The sequence below is a fragment of the Pseudophryne corroboree genome, chromosome 8 (assembly GCF_028390025.1).
Source record: "Pseudophryne corroboree isolate aPseCor3 chromosome 8, aPseCor3.hap2, whole genome shotgun sequence".
In the NCBI taxonomy this organism is placed as follows: domain Eukaryota; kingdom Metazoa; phylum Chordata; class Amphibia; order Anura; family Myobatrachidae; genus Pseudophryne; species Pseudophryne corroboree.
In genome coordinates this window covers 409,238,667-409,254,344 of record NC_086451.1, presented here as the reverse complement: position 1 = coordinate 409,254,344, position 15,678 = coordinate 409,238,667, and the positions used below count along the sequence as shown (strand labels likewise).

Below are 15,678 nucleotides of genomic sequence, written 5' to 3'. Positions count from 1 at the left end.
GATCTCACTGTAAAATAAAAAACCTAAAATATACTTTCTTTCTAGGAGCTCAGGAGAGCCCCTAGTGTGCATCCAGCTCAGCCGGGCACAGGATTCTAACTGAGGTCTGGAGGAGGGTCATAGTGGGAGGAGCCAGTGCACACCAGGTAGTCCTAAATCTTTCTTAGCTGTGCCCAGTCTCCTGCGGAGCCGCTATTCCCCATGGTCCTTACGGAGTCCCCAGCATCCACTAGGACGTCAGAGAAAGAATACATAAAAGATACTTATGACACATATTCTATGTCATAACTATCTTCCTTATGTAATGCCATATATATTTTTTTTTGTAAAATTACTTTGGGAGGCACTGTTAGCAGTGCCTCCCATACAGAATAGGAACGGGGAGAGAGCGGGGGGCGGAGCCTAGCACTGGGCTGTAAAAGCCCATTGAAAAACAGTTGCAAAGCGGCACTGAAAAAAGTGCCTCGCTGACAGGGACACCACCCCCATGTCAGCGAGGCAGCTGTGATTGGACTGCGGATCCAGCACTGGATCCGCTGTCCAATCACCAAGACGCGGCGGGAGGCAGAAGTTGGGACGGGAGCAGCAGCAGCGGTGGGTCTGCAGTGACTGCTGCTCTCCCCTGTCATGCTCCGCCGGCTCCGTCCCCTCCTCCCGCACACAAGCACCAGACGTCTCACCTGCCAGAGTCCGGCGGCTCCGTCCTCCCCTCCCGCTGACAGCCACTTGTACTCTGTGCGGCTCTCTCCGGCTGCCGCTGCTCCGTCCGCATACAGGCAGGTTTTTTGTTTTGTTTTTTGGTCTCTCTCTCTCTCTCCCTCCCTCTCCCCCCCCCCCCCCCCCTCTCTCTCTCTCTCTCCCTCCCCCCCCTCTCTCTCCTCTCCCCCCCTCCTGTGGATTGAAGCATTTATGTGTAACTTACTTATTTTCCAGGTATTGGATTCTACTGGACAAGTGGACGTGACCGGCGTGGGATGTGGGTTAGTAATCTCTCTCATTTTTACAGGTCCCCCTATTGGATTCTACTGGACAAGTGGACGTGACCGGCGTGGGATTTAGGTAAGTATGTGTGAGTGTGTAAGTGTGTTATAATAAAATTTTACTTTCACGGTGTGTGTGTGTTGTGTTTTTATTTGGGTATTTTTTTTGTTGTAGAACTACAGGTACCAGCGGACCCATTATTTCCCCGCATGCTGGTACTTGAGGTTCTCCAAGTACCAGCAAGCGGGGGAGGCTTGCTGGCCCTTGTAGTTCCACAACAAAAAAACAATATTCTTTTTTTTACACACATGGCTATCAGCCCGGCACCCACCGCCCAGGGGTGTTGGGGACAGCCTCGGGCTTCACCCCTGGCCCTTGGGTGTCTGGAGGGGGGGGGACACCTTGATTTAAGGGGTCCCCATTCCTCCAGGGAACCCCGGCTAGGAGTGACTAGTTGGGGGGGGGGGGTAATGGCACGGCCGCAGGGACCTACATAAATGTGTCCCCCGGCTGTGGCATTATGTCCCTGGCTAGTGGAGCCCGGTGCTGGTTTTAAAAATACAGGGGACCCCTACATCTTTTGTCCCCCATATTTTTGGAACCAGGACCGGACTAAGAGCCTGGTGCTGGTTGTCTAAATACAGGGAACCCCTGTCCAATTTTCCCCCCAGTATTTAAACAACCAGGACTGGCTCAAAGAGCCCGAGGCTGGTTATACTTAGGAGGGGGGACCTCACGCATTTTTTTTTTTACATCAAGTTACTGGAAGCCCTGGACAACAAAATTGCATTCATGTCCTCCTCCCACTCCCTTCCCAGTCCCAAACACTAATTTTTATTTTTTTATGATCAGCAGGCAGGCAGCGGGCATTGGCGGCATCGGACTGTGATGCAAATTAGTGGTGGAGGGCTGGGTCAGTTGATGGTGGCCGAGTTTGTAAGCCATTGGCGGTGGCAGCGGCTCAGAGGCAGTAGCGGGCATTGGCTCGGCAGCGGTAGGGGTCATCGCCAGGATTCGGCGGACATTATGGTAGTGCCTCACCAGCCACTGACCTCACCGCACGCCACTGCCTGTCACTACACCTCTAGCCTGCCCTACTGCTCACTCTCCTATACTGACCACATACACAGCTGTCACTATACCTCCAGCCTGCCCTACTGCTCTCTCTACTATACTGACCAAACACCCGTCACTACACCTCCAGCCTGCCCTACTGCTCACTCTCCTATAGCGACCACACAGCCCTGTCACTGCACCTCCAGCCTGCCGTACTGCTCACTCTCCTATATTGACCACATATCCAGCTGTCACTACACCTCCAGCCTGCCCTACTGCTCACTCTCCTATACTGACCACACACCCGTCACCACACCTCCAGCCTGCCCTACTGCTCACTCTCCTATATTTACCACACACCCCTGTCCCTACACCTCCAGCCTGCCCTACTGCTCACTCTCCTATACGACCAAATACACCCCTGTCACTACACCTCCAGCCTGCCCTACTGTTCACTCTCCTATACTGATCACACACACACCCCTGTCACTACACCTCCAGCCTGCCCTACTGCTCACTCTCCTATACTGACCACACACACCCCTGTCACTACACCTCCAGCCTGCCCTACTGCTCACTCTCCTATACTGACCACACACACCCCTGTCACTACACCTCCAGCCTGCCCTACTGCCTTACTGCTCATTCTCCTATACTGACCACATGCACAGCTGTCACTACACCTCCAGCCTGCCCTACTGCTCACTCTCCTATACTGACCACACACACCCCTGTCACTACACCTCCAGCCTGCCCTACTGCTCACTCTCCTATACTAACCACATACACCCGTCACTACACCTTCAGCCTGTCCTACTGCTCACTCTGCTATACTGACCACATACACCCCTGTCACTACACCTCCAGCCTGCCCTACTGCTCTCTCTCCTATACTGACCACACACCCGTCACTACACCTCCAGCCTGCCCTACTGCTCACTCTCCTATACTGACCACATACACAGCTGTCACTACACCTCCAGCCTGCCATACTGCTCTCTCTCCTATACTGACCACACACCCGTCACTACACCTCCAGCCTGCCCTACTGCTCACTCTCCTATACTGACCACACACCCCTGTCCCTACACCTCCAGCCTGCCCTACTGCTCACTCTCCTATACGACCACAAACACCCCTGTCACTACACCTCCAGCCTGCCCTACTGTTCACTCTCCTATACTGATCACACACACACCCCTGTCACTACACCTCCAGCCTGCCCTACTGCTCACTCTCCTATACTGACCACACACACCCCTGTCACTACACCTCCAGCCTGCCCTACTGCTCACTCTCCTATACTGACCACACACACCCCTGTCACTATACCTCCAGCCTGCCCTACTGTTCACTCTCCTATACTGATCACACACCCCTGTCACTACACCTCCAGCCTGCCCTACTGCCTTACTGCTCATTCTCCTATACTGACCACATGCACAGCTGTCACTACACCTCCAGCCTGCCCTACTGCTCACTCTCCTATACTGACCACACACACCCGTCACTACACCTCCAGCCTGCCCTACTGCTCACTCTCCTATACTGACCACATACACCCGTCACTACACCTTCAGCCTGCCCTACTGCTCACTCTGCTATACTGACCACATACACCCCTGTCACTACACCTCCAGCCTGCCCTACTGCTCACTCTCCTATACTGACCACACACCCGTCACTACACCTCCAGCCTGCCCTACTGCTCACTCTCCTATACTGACCACATACACAGCTGTCACTACACCTCCAGCCTGCCATACTGCTCTCTCTCCTATACTGACCACACACCCGTCACTACACCTCCAGCCTGCCCTACTGCTCACTCTCCTATACTGACCACATACACAGCTGTCACTACACCTCCAGCCTGCCATACTGCTCTCTCTCCTATACTGACCACACACCCGTCACTACACCTCCAGCCTGCCCTACTGCTCACATCCCTATACTGACCACATACACAGCTGTCACTACACCTCCAGCCTGCCCTACTGCTCACTCTCCTATACTGACCACACACCCGTCACTACACCTCCAGCCTGCCCTACTGCTCACTCTCCTATACTGACCACACACAGCTGTCATTACACCTCCAGCCTGCCCTACTGCTCACTCTCCTATACTGACCACATACACCCCTGTCACTACACCTCTAGCCTGCCCTACTGCTCACTCTCCTATACTGACCACATACACCCCTGTCACTATACCTCCAGCCTGCCCTACTGCTCACTCTCCTATACTGACCACACACACATCTGTCACTACATCTCCAGCCTGCCCTACTGCTCACTCTCCTATACTGATCACACACCCCTGTCACTACACCTCCAGCCTGCCCTACTGCTCACTCTCCTATACTGACCACAGACCCCTGTCCCTACACCTCCAGCCTGCCCTACTGCTCACTCTCCTATACTGACCACACACACAGCTGTCACCACACCTCCAGCCTGCCCTACTGCTCACTCTCCTATACTGACCAAACACCCGTCACTACACCTCCAGCCTGCCCTACTGCTCACTCTCCTATACTGACCACACACACAGCTGTCACTACACCTCCAGCCTGCCCTACTGCTCACTCTCCTATACTGAACACACACCCCTGTCACTATACCTCCAGCCTGCCTTACTGCTCACTCTCCTATACTGACCACATACACCCGTCACTACACCTTCAGCCTGCCCTACTGCTCACTCTGCTATACTGACCACATACACCCTGTCACTACACCTTCAGCCTGCCCTACTGCTCACTCTACTATACTGATCACATACCCGTCACTACACCTCCAGCCTGCCCAACTGCTCACTCTCCTATACTGACCACACACACAGCTGTCACTACACCTCCAGCCTGCCCTACTGCTCACTCTGCTATACTGACCACACACACAGCTGTCACTACACCTCCAGCCTGCCCTACTGCTCACTCTCCTATACTGACCACACACACCCGTCACTACACCTCCAGCCTGCCCTACTGCTCACTCTCCTATACTGACCACACACACATCTGTCACTACATCTCCAGCCTGCCCTACTGCTCACTCTCCTATACTGACCACACACCCCTGTCACTACACCTCCAGCCTGCCCTACTGCTCACTCTCCTATACTGACCACACACCCCTGTCACTATACCTCCAGCCTGCCCTACTGCTCACTCTCCTATACTGATCACACACCCCTGTCACTATACCTCCAGCCTGCCCTACTGCTCACTCTCCTATACTGACCACACACCCGTCACTACACCTCCAGCCTGCCCTACTGCTCACTCTCCTATACTGACCACACACACACCCCTGTCACTACACCTCCAGCCTGCCCTACTGCTCACTCTCCTATACTGACCACATACACCCCTGTCACTACACCTCCAGCCTGCCCTACTGCTCACTCTCCTATACTGGCCACACACACAGCTGTCACTACACCTCCAGCCTGCCCTACTGCTCACTCTCCTATACTGATCACACACCCCTGTCACTACACCTCCAGCCTGCCCTACTGCTCACTCTCCTATACTGATCACATACACAGCTGTCACTACACCTCCAGCCTGCCCTACTGCTCACTCTCCTATACTGACCACACACACCCGTCACTACACCTCCAGCCTGCCCTACTGCTCACTCTCCTATACTGATCACATACACCCGTCACTACACCTCCAGCCTGCCCTACTGCTCACTCTGCTATACTGACCACACACACAGCTGTCACTACACCTCCAACCTGCCCTACTGCTCACTCTCCTATACTGACCACACACACCCGTCACTACACCTCCAGCCTGCCCTACTGCTCACTCTCCTATACTGACCACACACACATCTGTCACTACATCTCCAGCCTGCCCTACTGCTCACTCTCCTATACTGACCACACACCCCTGTCACTACACCTCCAGCCTGCCCTACTGCTCACTCTCCTATACTGACCACACACCCGTCACTACACCTCCAGCCTGCCCTGCTGCTCACTCTCCTATACTGACCACACACCCCTGTCACTACACCTCCAGCCTGCCCTACTGCTCACTCTCCTATACTGACCACAGACCCCTGTCCCTACACCTCCAGCCTGCCCTACTGCTCACTCTCCTATACTGACCACACACACAGCTGTCACCACACCTCCAGCCTGCCCTGCACTACTGCTCACTCTCCTATACTGACCACATACACAGCTGTCACTACACCTCCAGCCTGCCCTACTGCTCACTCTCCTATACTGACCATAGACCCCTGTCCCTACACCTCCAGCCTGCCCTACTGCTCACTCTCCTATACTGACCCCACACACAGCTGTCACTACACCTCCAGCCTGCCCTACTGCTCACTCTCCTATACTGACCACACACCCCTGTCACTACACCTCCAGTCTGCCCTACTGCTCACTCTCCTATACTGACCACATACACAGCTGTCACTACACCTCCAGCCTGCCCTACTGCTCACTCTCCTATACTGACCCCACACACAGCTGTCACTACACCTCCAGCCTGCCCTACTGCTCACTCTACTATACTGACCACACACCCCTGTCACTACACCTCCAGCCTGCCCTACTGCTCACTCTCCTATACTGACCACATACACAGCTGTCACTACACCTCCAGCCTGCCCTACTGCTCACTCTCCTATACTGACCACACACCCATGTCACTACACCTCCAGCCTGCCCTACTGCTCACTCTCCTATACTGACCACATACACAGCTGTCACTACACCTCCAGCCTGCCCTACTGCTCACTCTCCTATACTGACCACATACACAGCTGTCACTACACCTCCAGCCTGCCCTACTGCTCACTCTCCTATACTGATCACACACCCCTGTCACTACACCTCCAGCCTGCCCTACTGCTCACTCTCCTATACTGATCACATACACCCGTCACTACACCTCCAGCCTTCCCTAGTGCTCACTCTCCTATACTGACCACACACAGCTGTCACTACACCTCCAGCCTGCCCTACTGCTCACTCTCCTATACTGACCACATACACTACTGTCACTATACCTCCAGCCTGCCCTACTGCTCACTCTCCTATACTGACCACATACACTACTGTCACTACACCTCCAGCCTGCCCTACTGCTCACTCTCCTATACTGGCCACATACACAGCTGTCACTACACTTCCAGCCTGCCCTACTGCTCACTCTCCTATACTGACCACATACACAGCTGTCACTACACTTCCAGCCTGCCCTACTGCTCACTCTCCTATACTGGCCACATACACAGCTGTCACTACACTTCCAGCCTGCCCTACTGCTCACTCTCCTATACTGGCCACATACACAGCTGTCACTACACTTCCAGCCTGCCCTGCTGTTCACTCTCCTATACTGGCCACACACCCGTCACTACACCTCCAGCCTGCCCTACTGCTCACTCTCCTATACTGACCACATACACAGCTGTCACTTCACCTCCAGCCTGCCCTACTGCTCACTCTCCTATACTGGCCACACACACAGCTGTCACTACACCTCCAGCCTGCCCTACTGCTCACTCTCCTATACTGACCACATACACAGCTGTCACTACGGCATGTAGTCATGTGACCGATCCCGGAATCCCGAGCATTGGACAGCCTGACAGTCGGCATGGCGACTAACAGGAACTATTCCCACTCGTGGGTGTCCACGACACCCACAGAGTGGGAATAGGACCTGTGGCAAGCACCGGCAATCTGGAGATCGGGGTCCTGGCGTTGGTATGGTGACTGCCGGGATCCAAAACGACGGTCATCCCAACTACACCTCCAGCCTGCCCTACTGCTCACATCCCTATACTGAAATGTCACTAAATTATGACACCTGTCACTAAACTATGACAATCCCCTTAGTGTACCTCTGGATCCAAAATGTCCCCGTCCACCAATCACTCAGCCACGCACAAGGAATTTTCACTATGATGATCCCCTTACCTCCAGATCCAGAACGTCCTCTTCCTTTACATCACAAGAGACTGTATGAATGTCCTTTTCTGGAGAGTACAACAACTTCTTGCACATGTCTGGGCTCCCCTGAGCATCCACAAAAGTTGTCTCTGAATAGACTTTTCCCCTCCAAACCCGGGGATCTGCAGACCTCCAGAAAGAGACATCCGCAACCCTTCCAACCCCAGAATCCACAGTTCTACGCAGGCTTCCCGGATCCAGAAACTGCTGGGTCAGTTCTGCTCCCTGCTGGGATCGGTGTGGAAGACATTTCCAAATAAATCCTCCTCCCCCACTGTCTTTAGAGAGGAGAGGGGTAAGCATGCCTGTTCCCATAGACCTCTCCAGGAGGGGATGCTGTAATTCATGAAGACACTCCATCACTTATCTTTATTACTGAGATCTCCAGGGGATTCTGGTGGAAGCCATTATCCTCTAAGTAAAGCTATTTGTCATTGCTTCGTCCTTGGCATGCACTCAGCGCGTATATTCCGTCTTTGTGACTTCTCTCTATTTCTCTGTATCGTTCTTTAATAATGTGCAATCTCCCGCTGACAAACTCTTCATGGCTTCTGGTTATTATGGGATTTTGAGGGGTCAGATAAGCAGAGATGCCCTGAAGGTGGCCGGAGGATTACGGTGGAACAGTACATTATTTCGTAGAGTAATTAATAATTTATCACTTGTTTACTGTGGGAAAAAAGGAAAACAGTGTTAATAATTCATTCTGGATCATGATAAAACAAAAGCCTTTTTTTGCAAACTGGAAAAGATGGATAGGGTTGGCCATCAAACATTGATGGTTTGGTTAGCAACCATTGATGGTCTGATGAAGACGTTGCTTCATTTAATCAGCGATGGGTGGCCACTGATGGTGAAAATCAGCGGCTGACCCCCGATTGTGAGTGCCAGCCCCACTATGCGAATAATCGGGCATAGTCTAAGCATGAGCGTAGACAACGGCTCAATCATCAGTAGGAATCATCAGTAGTTTCTTACCCAAGGGGAAAAACCATTGCACATCAATGACATGACTATAAGCGGAGGTGTAGAGCGCTTTTCTCTTGTGAAGCCGTCACCATACACCTACTATTATGCATTTACACGTGTTTAAAGGAATATGCTCAGGGGTTAATGTGGTAAGAAGGCACTGACTGAGAAGGGAGCGTGCATTTGTTTCTTTTCACGGGAGAGAAGGAACACGCATAGATCTGGGTTTTCTATGGAGAAGTAGCGCAGTGCTAGCACTGAATTTCACTCTGTACAGGGAACATAACATGGTGGTGCAATTTTGCAGGACAAGATTATATAACGAACATCAGGGGGTGGACAGTGCACACTTTTGGAGGCAGCATTTTTAGCATAGCAGGGCTGCACAAGCGATCGCAGCCCTGCTATGCTAAAATACACTCCCCCATAGGCGGTGTCTAGTTGATCGCACCAGCAGCAAAAAGTTGCTACGTGCTATCAACTCGGAATGACCCCCAAAGGGCCTAATTCAGACCTGATCGTAGCAGCAACTTTGTTAGCAGATGGGCTAAACCATGTGCACTGCAGGTGGGGCAGATGTAACATGTGCAGAGAGAGTTAGATTTGGGTGGGGTGTGTTCAAACTGAAATCTAAATTGCAGTGTAAAAATAAAGCAACCAGTATTTACCCTGCACAGAAACAATATAACCCACCCAAATCTAACTCTCTCTCTGCACGTTATATCTGCCCCCCCCCCCCCCCCCTGCAGTGCACATGGGCCCTCATTCCGAGTTGTTCGCTCGGTATTTTTCATCGCATCGCAGTGAAAATCCGCTTAGTACGCATGCGCAATGTTCGCACTGCGACTGCGCCAAGTAACTTTACTATGAAGATAGTATTTTTACTCACGGCTTTTTCTTCGCTCCGGCGATCGTAATGTGATTGACAGGAAATGGGTGTTACTGGGCGGAAACACGGCGTTTCAGGGGCGTGTGGCTGAAAACGCTACCGTTTCCGGAAAAAACGCAGGAGTGGCCGGGGAAACGGTGGGAGTGCCTGGGCGAACGCTGGGTGTGTTTGTGACGTCAACCAGGAACGACAAGCACTGAACTGATCGCACAGGCAGAGTAAGTCTGGAGCTACTCTGAAACTGCTAAGTAGTTAGTAATCGCAATATTGCGAATACATCGGTCGCAATTTTAAGAAGCTAAGATTCACTCCCAGTAGGCGGCGGCTTAGCGTGTGTAACTCTGCTAAATTCGCCTTGCGACCGATCAACTCGGAATGAGGGCCATGGTTTTGCCCAACTGCTAACAAATTTGCTGCTACGATCAGGTCTGAATTAGGCCCCAAGTCCCTTACTATCATGAGTTATTTGAGCAGCATGGATGGTAATACTAATAATTTAACACAGTAATGAAGTTTCAGCACCAGAATAGAACTATGCAACCACTAAAATCAGATGCTGGGGGCCACCCAGCACAGGGCAAAGCTGGCCAGCATGAGTGGTGCCACCCCGCGATGCGATCGTAATTCAATTGCGAATGCATCGCAAAAAATAAGATTTTACTCACCGGTAAATCTATTTCTCGTAGTCCGTAGTGGATGCTGGGACTCCGTAAGGACCATGGGGAATAGCGGCTCCGCAGGAGACTGGGCACAACTAAGAAAGCTTTAGGACTAACTGGTGTGCACTGGCTCCTCCCACTATGACCCTCCTCCAGACCTCAGTTAGGATACTGTGCCCGGAAGAGCTGACACAATAAGGAAGGATTTTGAATCCCGGGTAAGACTCATACCAGCCACACCAATCACACCGTATAACTCGTGATATTATACCCAGTTAACAGTATGAACATAACAGAGCCTCTCAACAGATGGCTCAACAATAACCCTTTAGTTAACAATAACTATATACAAGTATTGCAGACAGTCCGCACTTGGGACGGGCGCCCAGCATCCACTACGGACTACGAGAAATAGATTTACCGGTGAGTAAAATCTTATTTTCTCTGACGTCCTAAGTGGATGCTGGGACTCCGTAAGGACCATGGGGATTATACCAAAGCTCCCAAACGGGCGGGAGAGTGCGGATGACTCTGCAGCACCGAATGAGAGAACTCAAGGTCCTCCTCAGCCAGGGTATCAAATTTGTAGAATTTTGCAAACGTGTTTGCCCCTGACCAAGTAGCAGCTCGGCAAAGTTGTAAAGCCGAGACACCTCGGGCAGCCGCCCAAGAAGAGCCCACTTTCCTCGTGGAATGGGCTTTTACAGATTTAGGCTGCGGCAGGCTAGCCGCAGAATGCGCAAGCTGAATTGTGCTACAAATCCAGCGAGCAATAGTCTGCTTCGAAGCAGGAGCACCCAGTTTGTTGGGTGCATACAGGATAAATAGCGAGTCAGTCTTCCTGACTCCAGCCGTCCTGGAAACATAAATTTTCAAGGCCCTGACTACGTCCAGTAACTTGGAGTCCTCCAAGTCCCTAGTAGCCGCAGGCACAACAATAGGTTGGTTCAAGTGAAAAGCTGATACCACCTTAGGGAGAAACTGGGGACGAGTCCTCAATTCTGCCCTATCCATATGGAAAATCAAATAGGGGCTTTTACATGACAAAGCCGCCAATTCTGACACTCGCCTAGCCGAAGCCAAGGCCAAAAGCATGACCACTTTCCACGTGAGATATTTTAAATCCACGGTTTTAAGTGGCTCAAACCAATGTGACTTCAGGAAACCCAACACCACGTTGAGGTCCCACGGTGCCACTGGAGGCACAAAAGGAGGCTGAATATGCAGCACTCCCTTAACAAATGTCTGAACTTCAGGCAGTGAAGCCAGTTCTTTTTGGAAAAAAATCGACAGAGCCGAAATCTGGACCTTAATGGAACCCAGTTTTAGGCCCATAGTCACCCCTGACTGTAGGAAGTGCAGAAATCGACCCAGCTGAAATTCCTCCGTTGGGGCCTTCCTGGCCTCACACCACGCAACATATTTTCGCCATATGCGGTGATAATGTTGTACGGTTACATCTTTTCTAGCTTTAATGAGCGTAGGAATGACTTCCTCCGGAATACCTTTTTCTTTTAGGATCCGGTGTTCAACCGCCATGCCTTCAAACGCAGCCGCGGTAAGTCTTGGAACAGACACGGCCTGTCTGAGCAGCAGAGGCCATGGGTCCTCTGAGATCAATTCTTGAAGTTCCGGGTACCAAGCTCTTCTTGGCCAATCCGGAACAATGAGTATAGTTCTTACTCCTCTTTTCCTTATTATCCTCAGTACCTTGGGTATGAGAGGAAGAGGGGGGAACACATAAACCGACCGGTACACCCACGGTGTCACTAAAGCGTCTACCGCTATCGCCTGAGGGTCCCTTGACCTGGCGCAATATTTTTCTAGATTTTTGTTTAGGCGGGACGCCATCATGTCCACCTGTGGCCTTTCCCAACGGTTTACAATCAGTTGGAAGACTTCTGGATGAAGTCCTCACTCTCCCGGGTGGAGGTCGTGCCTGCTGAGGAAGTTTGCTTCCCAGTTGTCCACTCCCGGAATGAACACTGCTGACAGTGCTAACACGTGACTTTCGCCCATCGGAGAATCCTTGTGGCTTCTGCCATCGCCGTCCTGCTTCTTGTGCTGCCCTGTCGGTTTACATGGGCGACTGCCGTGATGTTGTCTGACTGGATCAGAACTGGCTGGTTTTGAAGCAGGGGTTTTGCCTGACTTAGGGCATTGTAAATGGCCCTCAGTTCCAGAACATTTATGTGTAGGGAAGTCTCCTGACTTGACCAAAGTCCTTGGAAGTTTCTTCCCTGTGTGACTGCCCCCCAGCCTCGAAGGCTGGCATCCGTGGTCACCAGGACCCAGTCCTGTATGCCGAATCTGCGGCCCTCTTGAAGATGAGCACTTTGCAGCCACCACAGCAGAGATACCCTGGTCCTTGGAGACAGGGTTATCAACCGATGCATCTGAAGATGCGATCCGGACCACTTGTCCAACAGGTCCCACTGAAAAGTTCTGGCATGGAACCTGCCGAATGGAATTGCTTCGTAGGAAGCTACCATCTTTCCCAGGACTCGCGTGCAGTGATGCACCGACACCTGTTTTGGTTTCAGGAGGCCTCTGACTAGAGATGACAGCTCCTTGGCTTTCTCCTCTGGGAGAAACACTTTTTTCTGGACCGTGTCCAGAATCATCCCCAGGAACAGTAGACGTGTCGCAGGAACCAGCTGTGACTTTGGAATATTTAGAATCCAACCGTGCTGGTGTAGCACCTCCTGAGATAGTGCTACGCCGACAAACAACTGCTCCCTGGACCTCGCCTTTATCAGGAGATCGTCCAAGTATGGGATAATTAAAACTCCCTTTTTTCGAAGGAGTATCATCATTTCGGCCATTACCTTGGTAAATACCCTCGGTGCCGTGGACAGGCCGAATGGCAACGTCTGGAATTGGTAATGACAATCCTGTACCACAAATCTGAGGTACTCCTGGTGAGGATGGTAAATGGGGACATGCAGGTAAGCATCCTTGATGTCCAGTGATACCATGTAATCCCCCTCTTCCAGGCTTGCAATAACCGCCCTGAGCGATTCCATCTTGAACTTGAATTTTTTTATATATGTGTTCAAGGATTTCAAATTTAAAATGGGTCTCACCGAACCGTCCGGTTTCGGTACCACAAACATTGTGGAATAGTAACCCCGTCATTGTTGAAGTAGGGGCACCTTGACTATTACCTGCTGGGAATACAGCTTGTGAATTGCCTCTATCACAGCCTCCCTGCCTGAGGGAGTTGTTGGCAAGGCAGATTTGAGGAAACGGCGGGGGGGAAATGTCTCGAATTCCAGCCTGTACCCCTGAGATACCACTTGAAGGATCCAGGGATCTACTTGTGAGCGAGCCCACTGATTGCTGAAGTTTTTGAGACGGGCCCCCACCGTACCTGGCTCCGCCTGTTGAGACCCAGCGTCATGCGGCGGACTTAGAAGAAGAAGCGGGGGAGGACTTTTGTTCCTGGGAACTGGCTGTATGCTGCAGCTTTTTTCCCCTACCTCTGCCTCTGGGCAGAAAGGACGCGCCTCTACCCCGCTTGCTCTTTTGGGGACGAAAGGACTGTACCTGATAATACGGTGCTTTCTTTGGTTGTGAGGGGACATGTGGTAAAAATGCTGACTTCCCAGCCGTTGCTGTGGACACTAGGTCTGAAAGACCATCCCCGAACAACTCCTCACCCTTATAAGGCAAAACTTCCATGTGCCTTTTAGAATCTGCATCACCTGTCCACTGCCGAGTCCATAACCCTCTCCTGGCAGAAATGGACAGTGCACTTATTTTTGATGCCAGCCGGCAAATATCCCTCTGTGCATCTCTCATGTATAAGACAGCGTCTTTAATATGCTCTATGTTTAGCAATATAGTGTCCCTGTCTAGGGTGTCAATGTTTTCTGACAGGGAATCTGACCACGCAGCTGCAGCACTGCACATCCATGCTGAAGCAATAGCTGGTCTCAGTATAATACCAGTGTGTGTATATATAGCCTTCAGGAGAGCCTCCTGCTTTCTATCAGCAGGTTCCTTTAGGGCGGCCGTATCCGGAGACGGTAGTGCCACCTTTTTTGATAAGCGTGTAAGCGCTTTATCCACCCTAGGGGGTGTTTCCCAACGTGACCTATCCTCTGGCGGGAAAGGGTACGCCATTAGTAACTTTTTAGAAATTACCAATTTTTTTTCTGGGCAAGCCCACGCTACTTCACACACTTCATTTAATTCTTCAGAAGGGGGAAAAACTACTGGTAGTTTTTTTCTCCCCAAACATAATACCCTTTTTTGTGGTACCTGGGGTCACATCAGAAATGTGTAAAACATTTTTCATTGCCTCAATCATGTAACGAGTGGCCCTATTGGACATTACATTAGTCTCTTCGTCGTCGACACTGGTATCAGTATCCGTGTCGACATCTGTGTCTGCCATCTGAGGTAGCGGGCGTTTTAGAGCCCCTGATGGCCTTTGAGACGTCTGGGCAGGCACGAGCTGAGAAGCCGGCTGTCCCGCATTTGGCATGTCATCAAATTTTTTATGTAAGGAGTCGACACTTTCACGTAATTCCTTCCACAAGTCCATCCACTCAGGTGTCTGCCCCGCAGGGGGTGACAACACATTTATAGGCATCTGCTCCGCCTCCACATAAGCCACCTCATCAAACATTTCGACACAGCCGTACCGACACACCGCACACACACAGGGAATGCTCTGACAGGAGACAGGACCCCACAAAGCCCTTTTGGGAAGACAGAGAGAGAGTATGCCAGCACACACCAGAGCGCTATATAATACAGGGATTAACTAAATTATATCCCCTTATAGCTGCTATATATGTATATTGCGCCTAAATTTAGTGCCCCCCTCTCTTTTTTACCCTTCTGTAGTGTAGACTGCAGGGGAGAGCCAGGGAGCTTCCTTCCAGCGGAGCTGTGAGGGAGAAATGGCGGCAGTGTGCTGAGGGAGATAGCTCCGCCCCTTTTTCGCGGACTTCTCCCGCTTTTTTCAGGAATTCTGGCAGGGGTAATTTATCACATATATAGCCTCTGGGGCTATATATTGTGATGATTTTGCCATGCAAGGTGTTTATATTGCTGCTCAGTGCGCCCCCCCCCCCCCAGCGCCCTGCACCCATCAGTGACCGCAGTGTGAAGTGTGTATGA

The 15,678-nt window shown here is 51.5% G+C and overlaps 1 protein-coding gene across 3 annotated transcripts in view; it reads right to left on the bottom strand.

Annotated features, from left to right (window-relative positions):
* Nucleotides 1–15,678, bottom strand: part of TMEM91 (transmembrane protein 91) — a 122,947-nt gene that overhangs the window by 48,497 nt on the left and 58,772 nt on the right. For all 3 annotated transcript variants that reach the window (XR_010183142.1, XM_063937836.1, XM_063937835.1), the window contains exon 2: nucleotides 7,996–8,697. Coding sequence is in view for 2 of the 3 variants with exons in the window: in XM_063937836.1 (XP_063793906.1) it covers nucleotides 7,996–8,388 (393 nt within the window). In the remaining variant the exon portion in view is untranslated. The remainder of the gene's footprint in view (nucleotides 1–7,995; nucleotides 8,698–15,678) is intronic.